At 51.2% G+C, this 12450-nt stretch overlaps 1 protein-coding gene across 8 annotated transcripts in view; it reads left to right on the top strand.

Moving 5' to 3' along the window:
- Nfix (nuclear factor I X) overlaps window positions 1–12450 on the top strand; it is a 95738-nt gene that overhangs the window by 18961 nt on the left and 64327 nt on the right. For 4 of the 8 annotated variants that reach the window (XM_020155957.2, XM_020155960.2, XM_074053981.1 and 1 more), the window contains one exon: window positions 10139–10670. In XM_020155957.2, coding sequence (XP_020011546.1) covers window positions 10139–10670 — 532 coding nt within the window. Of the gene's footprint in view, window positions 1–3895; window positions 3921–8179; window positions 9091–9897; window positions 10671–12450 lie in introns of those variants that run through there. The other 4 variants (XM_020155958.2, XM_020155955.2, XM_074053982.1 and 1 more) reach the window with 3 other exon arrangements.

Here is a 12450-nt window from a genome sequence, read left to right as displayed (position 1 = left end):
CTGTGCAGTGCCTGCAAGCTGCAGAAGGAGTTATTTATTTATTTGCTTCAGGTGTTTTTAATTAAATGTGTTTCTCTCTTATTTTCCTTGTTATTCGGTGCTCAGACTTTTCAGCGATCCCTTGCATTTGTCTTTTTACATAAGCAGAAACTTTTTTTTCCTCCTTGGAGAGATATTGTGGGAGGTATTTGCCTTCAGTGCTTTCTCTTTCCTGCTTTTTTTTAAATTTAATTTTAAAATTATAAAGTAAATTTAGTGCTAGTGAAAGTGAGAGGGGGTGGGGGAGGCAGCCGGGGTTGGAGCCAGGGAAGGGGTTAGCACACACAAGGTTCCAGCCTCCCTTCCCCAAAGCAGCCTGGCCCTAGTACCGCAGGCCTAGCCTGCTGCTGCCTGCTGCCTGCTGCCTGCTGCCTGTTTCTTCTCTCTGCCCTCTTCTCTCTGTTTCCCCTCTGCCCATAATCTCCCCACAGGGATCTGGTGGACTGAGAGGGGTACAGCCTGTCCCCATGGTGCCTGTTCTAGCCTGTGGAACCCCAAGCTCTGCAGTTACTTTTCCTTCTTGACCTACGCACAGAGGCCCTCAGTTCCCACCTGTGTCTTTAGGCAGGGTGAGAGGAGGGGCCTTGTTCCCCTTACTCACTGGCCTTTGGCTTTTAGCTCTGGGGGTCCTGTTTGTGCCCCACAATGCCCTGCTAGTGTGCTAAACCCGCTGCACACTTGGTTGCCCTGTGTATGTCACAGTGACAATGAGAAGGGCTCTGATCCCCACTCACGGCCATGGTCATATGAGTAGCACATACTGCTCTATTACACCTGTATGCACATAGGTGATCACATCTGACATTGCTGGTGTTCGAAGGAGCTATTTTTAAGGCATATGGTAACTCTGTAAGCTTAAAATTTTAAGGCCTGTTCAGCAGTGCTGAAAGCGTTTATTTTTTCTTCTGGGTGGAGTTACATGGGTGTGTTCTCTTTGTGGACATGTATGGAGCCAGTGGCATACTTATAATGTGTGCACCCTTCTTTTTATACATGCATGCTTCTGTGAAAAAGTTTATTAGAAAAAAAGAAAAGGGAAGCCTTGGCCTCAAAGGTAAAGAAAGGGCTGTGCATTACCAAATAATAATAAAATTTAAATGAAAATGCCCTGCAGCCTGCTTCACTCAGCTCTCCCTGCTAGGAAGGTGGGAGGGCTTGTAAAAATTAGTGGGTCGATTTTAAAAAAAGCTCACAGGCGTGTGGTCCACGGGGCTTCCTGACTCTTCCACGTGTGAGAGGTGCTGTGGCCTTAGGTAGGGAGGTAGGATTTTAACATCTCAGGACCAAAGGATGAGAAGTGCTAAGGAGGAAGCTACTTGCCGATTACATTTTGCTGTCAACATCTGGAAAGCAAAGCTACAGCTGTTCTCCCTGCCCCCCGAGTGCCACCTCTTCTTTTTTTTTTCTGCACACTTAAATTTTTTTGTACGCTTGCCATCCATACTTCAGTTTTCTGCACTGTGAAAACACTTTCACGGCTCTGTTCAAATTGAGTTGTTGGGTTTGGACTCTTTTTTTTTTTTTTTGAAAAAAATATAATGCATCTTACAGTCTGACAGTATCATTTTTGGAGTAGTTTATTTGAGCAGGCCTGAGAGCCATCGCTAATCCTCTCCCTTTGCCTGGCTCTCTGTCTTCCCAGAGCTGCCCAGGCCTGAAGCTGGAGAACCCTCGGTCACTTGGGCTCTCTCTCTCTCTCTCTCCCCTCAGCCTTCGCCGCTGCCGGCCTCCCTGCTTTTGCCTCTGCTCCTGCCGGCAGGGCAGGTACCGACAGCATCGCTCTCCACGGCCCTTCTGCGGTGTTTTTGTTTTCTCTTCGCCCCCCAAAAATATTTGAACCAAAAAGCCTCTCTTTTTTTTCCTCCACCCACAGCAAACTGAAAGGGCTAGTGAACCGTGATTCAACAGAGCGAGGGCGCCTCTTTCTTTCTTAGCATTAATTAACTCAAGTTCGTTAGGACGTTGGGTCTGTCGCCCACAGTTTTCTCTTGTGTGTGCTGAATCGGGTCATAGAGGGAGACTTCCCGTGCAAACAGTTTGTGTTGGAGCTGGAGGACGCAGAGGGGGAGAGAGGGGGAGAAAGAAAGGGAGCCGAGGAGCGCGGGCCGAGGGTGGGCACGTCCGAGCTCCTCCAGGCCCTGGTGCCAGTCTCCAGCAGGGGCCAGGCACCAGGGCAACAAGGATTCTCGGGTTTCCTTGGCACTGATCCTGATCATAAAATAAACTGGGGGAGCCATACACTTTGAGGGAGATTGAAAAAATGCCCTTCTGACTCCTAAAATTGTACACTCGGAAAGCCAGGAAAGCCGCTTGCCCGGACAGGGTTGGCCCAGCCTCCTCCTCCAGAACCCTTGAGCGGTGAAAATCCCGGAGCTCCCGGCTCTGCCTGTTGCTGCAGCAACTTGAAGAAAGAGGCTCCCTCAGGGCTGAGGGTGCGTGCAGCCTGGCTGGGCACAGGGGGCTCAGAGAAGCCCTGCCTCTCCCGGCCTCTCTCCGGTGGCAGGGGAAAGCAGAACCCACAAACTAAGTGGAGTAGGGGGAGGATTGGGACGGAGCCCAGTGGAGCTGGGAGGGCCACCACCTTTGAGGTCCCGTGATCCTTGAGCTTTGGTGGAGACCCCTGAAGAAGGGGAGCCACTGCCACAGCCGCAGGGCCTAGCACATTTCCTGCCTCTTGCCCGGTGCCCTGGCCTGGCCTTCTGTCTGACCCTCGGATAAGTGTGCTCAGCACAGCCCTCATTTCACTGCTGGACTTTCTTTCTCTTGCCTTTTGTCAGTCTTTCAGTTCTCCTTTAGAGAAAGTTGGGAAGCTGGCCTGTGGGGTTCCTCTGGGCCGCTGTGGAGTGACACTTTCCAGGTCAGCTAGGGTGTGTGAACCCTCACAAAGGCCTTGGCTGTCATGTGTCCTGCAGGCTCTGCAGAGGGTCCCATCTTCAAGCAGCCCATTGGCTAGCAAGAGGGCTTTGGCCTTCCTGGCTTTTACTTGTATTTGGTGACACAAGGAAGTTTCTAGCTAAATAATGAATTAAAGACTAGGGTTTTGTTTCCCATTCCCCACAGAGGATGAGATGAAAGTAAACAATTTCCAGTCGCACTAGAGAGAATAGCTCGTCTCCCCCAACACCTCCATCCCCACCCTCACTTGTTCTGTGCCAAGAGGGTGAGGGGAGATGTGCCTGGAGCTGGGGAGGTTCGGAGCCAGAACAAGGCTGCCTGTTGGCCTGGTCCCAGGCCACGGCTCCTGGTTTGTAGAAAGGAGGAAAAAAGCAGGGAAGGGGGAGGCAGTTTACAGGAGAGAAGTGTGAGACCTGGTTCTGAGACAGTCCCCAAGCTAGACCCAGCACAGGGGTGTGGGGCAAATTCATCGAGCCAGCCCAGCCTGAGGAAGCTCTCCAAAGAAGCCGCATGGTTGCCTTCCTGAGCAGAGGCAAACAGGCCCAAGTCAGCCAAAAACCCGCTTTGTCCAAATCAGCCAAGCCGCCTTGCGAAGTGCATTTTCCGGTTTCCATTCCTGGTGTTTCCAGACTGCTCGATGGTTTTGCTCTGGCTACAGATCCCCTTCCCACTGGCCCCCCGGAGAGGGGAGGCCCCACCCACCTCTAGGATCAGTGGCTGCCTGCTGAGTCCCTTCTCTTTCCTGATGCCAAGTCCCTTTCTCTGCCCCAGTCTGGCCACTGCCTTCTTGTGGCCTTCCACGGAGCAGCGATCCTAGGGCTGTGAAGCTGGCCGGTTGGTTGCGGTTCAGACCAAGGCTGAATTCTAAAATGCCAGGAATTAGGCTAACTCCATTTGGGGCCTTTTTAACTTCCTGCCTCTTTTCCCACCTAATCTGCAGGTACGCCGGTAGTAGAATGAATCCTGGAATAGCTGCTAATTTCTATGTAAGTCTTGTCGGGTACTTGCATAAACCCTGTGTACTTAATCCGACTCAGCCTGGGCCTACAGGTCCTAGATCTGAAAGAATCTATCTAGCCCAAGCCAGCAGGCCGGGACAAATAGGATTTTGGATGTTTTAAAGACAAAGAGACCTCGTAATATTGGCCCAGTCTTAAAAGACCCAACTTCTAGTGCTTCTAGATGTTTCACTATTGGTAGGTATTGGTAGATTTTGCTACTTGCAAAATCTGTCTCAGGCTGGGAAAATCATTTTGTTTCCTTGAAGAATTTTTAACACTGTGCGTGTGAGTGGGGTAGCAGGACATGTTTTTCCATTTCCCCTCAAATAGTCTGCAAGGCCTCCGTTGACAGGACTGTGTTTTGTGGCGTTTCTGAAACCCACATATTTCGCTGTTTAGAAGTGGTCATTTTCCTGAGCTAGTTCCCCCACCCAGCTCTTTTCTATCTTTTCTCCTTGCTTATTTTTCTTTCTCTGTGGCCTTCTGTCCCTCCATCTTCTTCCTTCTCCTCTTGCAGTTTTGAGCCCAGCTGGGCACCCAGTCTCCAGATTCACCTTTTGCCTCTCTTTCTTTCCCTCTTCCCCCAGTAATTCTCTTTCTCTGTGGCCTGCTTAGCCTTTTTCTTTGTGTGTGTGTGTGTGTGTGTGTGTGACACATTTTTCCTAGTGATGGCCGAATCCTGCATGGGTATGTATTTCAGTGAAAACTGTTGCTTTTTTTTTTTTAAATACCAACTTTTATATTCTCATCAATAAAGAGAGAGGTCTTTCTTTCACAAAGGCAAAAACAACAACAAAAAAATTCCTTTCCGTAAACCAAAAGCCCATGTGGATTTCAAAAGTCATAGTTCTAGCTTCTGGGTTTTTCTTTCAAATGGGGAAAATACCTTTTGCCCCAATTCTTCCTGCTTTTTCTTTAATCCTTCCCGCTTGTTATCTTTAATTTTTCTTTCTGCTCATTCGACTCCGCTGGCTTCCTTTTCCCTCTCTCACTGCCTTTGCCCACTTTCCCTCTCCTTTTCCTGGGCGGGGGTGGTGAGGACTTCTGGTCCCCCCTTTTACTTTTTCCCTTTCTGCACCCTCACTCTTACCAGTGACTCAGACCTGGAAAAGGTTTGAATATTCTAGAGCTTTCTTCTATGCTCTGGTGCCAGGTGTGTCCTAGTCCTCGTCCTCCAGGTCGGAGGGAAGAAAGGAAGGAGGCTACAGGTAATCTTCCAACCGGAGCCTCACTCTCTCCTAACAAAAGGTGGACAGTCCCCTTTTGTCTGGGATTCCTGAGGGCGTATCTGGGCTGCTGTTGGCCACCAGTGGCTTGTGGGGCAGGAGGAGGGGGCTGTGAGGGCTGTGCTTGTTTTTAATAGAACCTGAGCAATTCTTACTGGAGGGAGGGAGAGAGGGGAGGGAGAGAGGGAGAGAGAAAGACACACACACACACACACACACACACACACACACACGCACGCACGCACGCACGCGTGCGCGCTTCTCCACTCCCTTCCTTAGCATGGGGAATGTGGGGAATACCTTACCAGGCTGGTCAGAATGGCTCCCAGGTGGGAGACAGCAGGCCCTATCACAGCAGCATTGAAGCCATAGCAGCATGATTGGGGTGAGGGAGAGGCTGTGTAGTATCTTCTGCTCACCGTTAAGGTCACGGCCCTTGGCTAAAGTTGACAGTTGTTCTCCCTTCTGGTTTCTCTCCAGGAAGGGCTTGTTGTACCTCTGCCTGAATCAGTGTCTGCAGGGACCCCACACTCCTCAGCCACTTCTCCAATCTGGGCCACTTCGTGGACCTTTGACCCCTCCCTCCCTTTGGGAGTGAGTCCTGCACATGTCCTTCCTATTTCCCTGACTTTCTTGGATCCTTCCAGTCTTGTCCCAGCTGTGGGACTGGAGCTCCCCTACCCCCACCCAGCTCTGGCTGTACCACCAGATCCAGATTCAACCATGTGGAGCCCATCTCTTCTACTGGCACTGTGGTCTGTGAAAAGGAGCGTGCCAGTATTCACCAGGAGGCTCGCATTGGCCAGTTTTCTGTCTAATATTTAGTATAATCAGAATACCAGAAAAGCACCCCATGCCTAATACAAACTTACTTGCAGCTTTTATGCCCCTCCCCTCCTTTTTGTAGCCCAGGCTGGCCTTGAATTTGCAATCCTTGTGCCTTAGCCTCCTGAGTGCTGGGATTATAGTCTTGTACCACCAAACCCGGCTTGAGCCTTATCTTGACTTTAGAAATTGCCTTGTCCAGGTAGAGAGGTAGGATTTGGTACCTCATGTTGCCAAGCTAGCATCTTTGATTGATTGGACCAAAGCAGTATGTTCACAGGACGTGAATTATTGAACACCACCCTAAGAGGCCTGTTGCAATGGCACCTGCCTCCTGCACTGTCCCCTTTAACTGTGTCTCCTGGGTCAGCTGTGAGCTTACTCTGATGGAATCACCCATTCAGATCACAGGGTCTCAGGTGCTGGGCTGCACCACTGCCATTGTGGTGAGTGTTTTGTTTGGGCACAGCTCAGGTGCTTTTTGGGGAACCTTTCTGCCTCTAAACAGAAAGGCCGTGGTGGAGCGGAGTGCAGGGTTTCAGGTGGGGAGAAGGGACCAGACTGAGTGAGCAGTGACCTTTTCCTTTGCCAGCTGAGGGTCCAGCCTGGGAGAGGGGCGAATAGGACCAGATCTGCTTGCTTATCCTCTCTTCCCTGCTCTTATCTTTCATTTCTGACTATTCCCCACCTTACTGCTACTCCAAGGCCTTTTTCCCAGCCCTTGCTGGAGAGACCCCCAAGGAGGTGGGGTTCTTCCTCCCCAGGACTGCCCTCCTCCTTCAGGAGCAGGGGCTCTCCTGGTTGATGGCTTCTCTGTGACTTGGTTTCCCCAGGTGACCTGGGTTTTCCTGAGGGGGCCCTTTGCTTTCTGTTTTGCCCTGTCCCTTTTCATCTAGCTTTCATTTGGGTTTGTCATTTTATGCCTTCGCACCTGGCACTCTCTTTGGGGCCCTTTCATCTGGATGGGCTTGGGGGGGACCGGTAGGAATGCTAACCTCAGATCAAGTGGAGAGGGCAGATCTGCAGAAAGGAAAGAATGAAACATTTTGGGGCTGGGGTGCAGAGGGTGAGATCAGAGGTAGCGTCCGCCTATCCACTCAGGGCTGGCTGTTGTGTTTGTGGCTGCGTGTAGTGCTTGTCAGCGGAGTGTGACAGGAGGCTATTTTAATAAACTTGCAGTTTTGCGAGCCGAGCTGCACTGCGTTGGCATCTCTCGTCACCACTAATGGAGTGTGCGTGGCTGGGTGTGGGCCGAGGGAGGCTGGGGAGAAGGGGGAGGAGGAGTGGGTGCCAGCTCCTTGTCAGGGAGTGCTCCCTTGTCTTGTGGAGGGCCAGACCTGGGGGGGGGGGGGGGGGGACACAGAGAGGGGTGGCTGCACCCAAGTGCCTGGTCCCTGCCATGGAAGTGCTGCTGGCATGGACACTTTTCTTTTTCTTTCTTCTTTCTATTCATAGCACTGCAGGCTCAGGCTTGTGTGTAGGGCCAGAGAGGAAAACTTCCACTTGCCCCAGTGTGCTCCATTAAAAAAAAAAAAAAAAAAGAAGAAAAAAAAACCCCAAAAAAACTAGAATGAGAAAAAGAGTGTGCGGGCCTGAAAGACTGAAACCAAAACAGAGAGAGAAGGCGCAGCTGCTCTCCCCAAGGCCTTGTGGGGCTCCCCCCCCCCCCCCCCCCCCCCCCCCGCCAGCCCGCCCGGAGTCAGGCCTTTATTTATTTATTTTTCTGGCTTAAAAAAAAAATTCTGTGTCTTCCTCAATCCCAATCTCCCTCCACCCCCAAATTTGCTGGGTGGCTGCTGCCAAATGGACCCAAGTGGGAGGCTGGAATGAAAAATTCATAACTGCTGGACTTTGCTTGTTCATTAGACGTGAACTTGTCGATTGGGCAAATTGTTTTTGGTCTCCAACTGCCGGGGGCTCTCCCCACCCTCTCGCTCGCCCAGCTCCCTCCTCCCCTCGGATGCCGCCATTGGCTGTGTTCGGGTGTCTCTTTGCCAAATAGGTGGATCCTTTTCTCGCGCGCTTGCTCTCTTTCTCTCTCTCTCTCTCTCTCTCTCTCTCTCTCTCTCTCTCTCCCTCTCTCTCTTTTCCTCTGTCTCTCCCTCTCTCCCTCCCTCCCCCCCTTTTTTTTTTTTTTTTTTTACAGGCTTGGCACAGGCAAATGGATGGGGATTGAGCATGAAAGGGGAGAGAGAGAGGGAGTTTGAGAGAGAAAAGGAGCAACACAAACCCCCCAACCCCAACCAGTGCTGGTACACACACACACACACACTCACGCGCGCGCGCACTCACATGCACACTCACACACGCACCCTCGCGCGCACACACCCCATCCCATCCACTTCCTCCCGGGATCCTCGATCTCTCCCTCCCCCCTTCCTTCCCTCCCTCCCTCGCTCCTGCTCTCTCCTTTCCACGCGTCTGCCAGCTACGGTCTGCAGCCGGTCAGAACTCGTCCTCTTTCCCGGGAATCCGCGAGCTCCCCCTTTTCCTCCCATCGGGGCGGAGGGAGGCAGCTCGAAGTTTACACCCCTGTGCTGCTGCCAAAGCCGAAAGCCTTTTTCTTCAGCTGCTGCTTTTTCCCTCCTGGTTTTTGTTTTTGTTTTTGTTTTGCACGGGTGTGGGGTAGGATGCGTTTGTGTGTGTGTGTGTGTGTGTGGAGATGGTGGGAGGTTGGTTTTGATTTTTAAATTTTGCATATTTTTGTTCTCTATTTTTTTTCCACTGGAAGAGGATGCATAAGGAGAGAAACTGAAAAAAAAATTTTTGTTGGCTTTTGTTTACCTGGTGTGTGTGGCAACCAGCTTGCTCCCTCTCTCCGCTGCTATCCTTGACCTTTCTTTCTTTTTGCTCCTTTTCAAAAAAAATATTAATTTCCCCCTTCTGTGCAATGGAGCGTGGGGGGGCGGAGGGGGAAGGGTTTGAGAATCCACCCAAGCCCAGCCCCTATTCCCCAGAACACCAATAATAACCCCTTTAAAACATTTACCTTCCTCCCCCTGCTCCTCCTCCTCCCCTCCCCCACCCGCCCCCAACTCACAACTCTGTTGAGTCCAGAACCTCAGAATCAGGCGTTGGGCTCTGCCGGGTGCTTCTGATCAATGGTAATTATTTAATTTTTTCCAGTTTTATTTTTGTAAACAGAAATCAGTTATTATTTAAACTTCAAACAAGCAAACAAGCAAAAAAAAAGAAAGAAAGAAAGAAAGAAAAAACCAAAAGCTGAGAGCCCAGCCCTCTGTCACCTGACTGAGTGGGAAAGAGGGTGCAGGGGTCTTGGGAGGCTGGGGAAGGGGCCGCAAGACGACCCACATAGCTTTTAACCCTAATGTGGCTGAGACCACCACATTATTTGTGCTAACAAGAAGTGTTTTGTTCATTAGTCCTGTGGTTAACAGTAGTATTGGTACTGATAGCAAAGCTGAAATCACATATTTAGGATTGAGATACGATTAAAAAATGCTGGGGCTGGATGTTCCAAGTGAATCAAGAGAAAAGAAAATGAAAACAGCCTGGGGAGAGGAGATCCAGAGCTGTTTCCTCGATTGCTCTTGGATGTCATTTTCTGTCTTCCTGGGGGCAGCCAAAAATCCGCTGGTTGGGGCTAGGAGGCGGCCCCGCATGCCTGACCGGTGTGCACCCATGGGCTTCTGTGCAGATGGACACAGCGCTGGGGCAGCTGACCCCAGTTCATGGCTGGGATAGAACACGGAGATGGCATGGGCGCGACAGAGCCTGGCGGGGATACCAGCAGAGTGTGTGTGTGTGTGGACAGCAACATTGTGTGTGTGTGTGTGTGTGTGTGTGTGTGTGCGCGTGTGAGAGAGAGAGTGAGGGACAGAGAGAGAGAGAGAGAGAGAGAGAGAGAGAGAGAAAGAATAGGTGTGTGGACAGGCTCCCCGTGCTTGTCTGGCTGCTGAGGCTGAGATGGGAGCAAGTGGTTGGCATAGCTGGTGGTGGCTTCAAACCACACTTTTGTAGAACAATTGCAAGAGAAAATTGTTGGGGGGAGGGAGGAGGAGGAGAAGGCGGTTTTTTCCTTGTGCCCCCCCCTTCTAACGCTGCTTTTCTCCTTCTCTCTTTCCCCCTCATCCCGTCTTCCCCTCCTCCCATCCTCCCTCGCCCCGCATGCTCCCGGCTTGCCGCCTGCAGGATGAGTTCCACCCGTTCATCGAGGCGCTGCTGCCTCACGTCCGCGCCTTCTCATACACCTGGTTCAACCTGCAAGCGCGGAAGCGCAAGTACTTCAAGAAGCACGAGAAGCGGATGTCGAAGGACGAGGAGCGCGCGGTGAAGGACGAGCTGCTGGGCGAAAAGCCCGAGATCAAGCAGAAGTGGGCATCCCGGCTGCTGGCCAAGCTGCGCAAGGACATCCGGCCTGAGTTCCGAGAGGACTTTGTGCTGACCATCACGGGCAAAAAGCCCCCCTGCTGCGTGCTTTCCAACCCCGACCAGAAGGGCAAGATCCGGCGGATTGACTGCCTGCGCCAGGCCGACAAGGTGTGGCGGCTGGACCTGGTCATGGTGATTTTGTTTAAGGGGATCCCCCTGGAAAGTACTGATGGGGAGCGGCTCTACAAGTCGCCCCAGTGCTCGAACCCCGGCCTGTGCGTGCAGCCACATCACATTGGAGTCACAATCAAAGAACTGGATCTCTATCTGGCTTACTTTGTCCACACTCCCGGTAGGTCGCTCTCAACCTTTTCCCTCATTTTATTTATTTCACTTGATGGCATTTGATCTGATTGTTGTTCCTTTTATTTCTAAATGACAACACACCATGGGCCTAACTAGTGCTGTGCGCCCATCTTGCAGGGGCCTGCATCACTTTCTTCCTTCTCCCTTCTGTGTCCCCCACCCTTTCTGTCCTCCTCTCCCTTGCCAAGGGACCCACCTGGCCTGTCTTTATCTTTGGACTGGATGAGGATCCAGTCACAAAGACATCAGGTCTTAGGACCAGGGTGCTCCCAGAATTATCCATGACCGTGAGAGTTTGAGAGGAAAAAGAACAGTAGCAAAATTGATCCTTGTTCTTATTTAAAATAAGTCAGAAGTAGTCCTATGTGTGTGTGAGTAGGGCGGCAGATACTGACTTTCCTGAAGTTTTGCCTTAAGTCCCAGAAAAAGCTGGATGGATTTGGCACAAGCCGGGTGACCAGCAGTTCAGAGAGGAACTCTGAAATCCCGGCATGAGACCAGAATGAATAGGCAAAGGGAAAGGAGGCAGCCAGGCAGATTCTGGGGCCCAGATGCCCAGGCAGGAGCTGTTTGGATGGGCCATCAGGGAGCATGTAAGTAATTTGGTTTCATAGAAGGAGTGAAGACAAGCAACTCCCCTCACCTTGTTTTGGCACAAGTGGCCCCAGGATGGATGGCCGCCACCAGCCACTGGTCACAGGAAGAGGTACTTCTACTGGGGGACACAGACGCTTTCCTGGGAGTAGGCCTGGCTGGGAACCGCTGGCTGTGGAAGAGGTCATATAGACAGACAGACAAACTGACAAGCAAACCCTGCAAAATCTCCTTTCCCTTTGTGTCCCCAAGTCCTTCTCTGGCTCCTCTTTGACTTTTAGAGTCTCTCCCTGGGTTTTGGGTTGGGCTGGGTTAGTGCTCCTCTCCGTCCTTTTAATTTTTTCCCTTTCCCCTTTCCCTTTTTATAATTTCTTTCCGCTTTTGTTTTCGTACAAATTGAAACAGAGATGGCTGGTTAATTTTTAGCCTCCACTCAGCTACGCCCAATTTACTGCCGCCTTTGAAACCTAAACGGGCGGCACTCTGTGATTAAGCAAGGCAGAAGTGTGTTTACATTATGCGTAACCAACTTGTAATGAGAGGGCTCCCAAACCTTTCCCTGGCTCTCTCTGTGTGTGTGTGTGTGTGTGTGTGTGTGTGTGTGTGTGTGTGTGTGTGTGTGTGTGTGTGTTCGTTCCTCCCCACCATTCCAGTGTTTTTCCCCTCAGTTCTCTTCTTGCTCTCTTTATGCGAATGTAAGAGACCGTGGCTTCGCTTCAACTCTGGAAATGATCTTTCCTGTGAGTGTGTGTCTCTGTGTCTTCCTTCCTGTCCATTCACAAAAAAGAAAAGCAGCCCACAACTGCTGTGGTCACCCCCTTGCCTGTTTGGGAAGTTGGGAGGAATGATATGACTAGATCCAGAAATAAAATGAGGGGGGTTTGCTTTTAGAAACATGGTCTCTCTTGCAGGGAGGAGCACTTGAGTATATGTTGGAGAGCTCTGGGGAGGAGAAGGTTGCACTTGAGGTCTTTCTTGCTCATTCCCTGTTGTTCTCAGAGATGGCTTTGGTGGCTGGCTTCAGGCAGTGGACACTGCCCTGAGCCCACCTTCCTTTATTGGTCTTTCTAGGCCTGCATGACCATGAGGACCCTTCATACCAGAGAAGGAGGGCCAGTTGCAGGCCCTTCCCTCTCTCTTCACCTTTGATTTTCTATCATCTGTTTTCTTTC

This window comes from Castor canadensis, chromosome 14 (assembly GCF_047511655.1).
Source record: "Castor canadensis chromosome 14, mCasCan1.hap1v2, whole genome shotgun sequence".
Lineage (NCBI taxonomy): Eukaryota > Metazoa > Chordata > Mammalia > Rodentia > Castoridae > Castor > Castor canadensis.
Note: the sequence above shows the minus strand (reverse complement) of the source record. Positions and strands in the feature narration are given on the sequence as shown.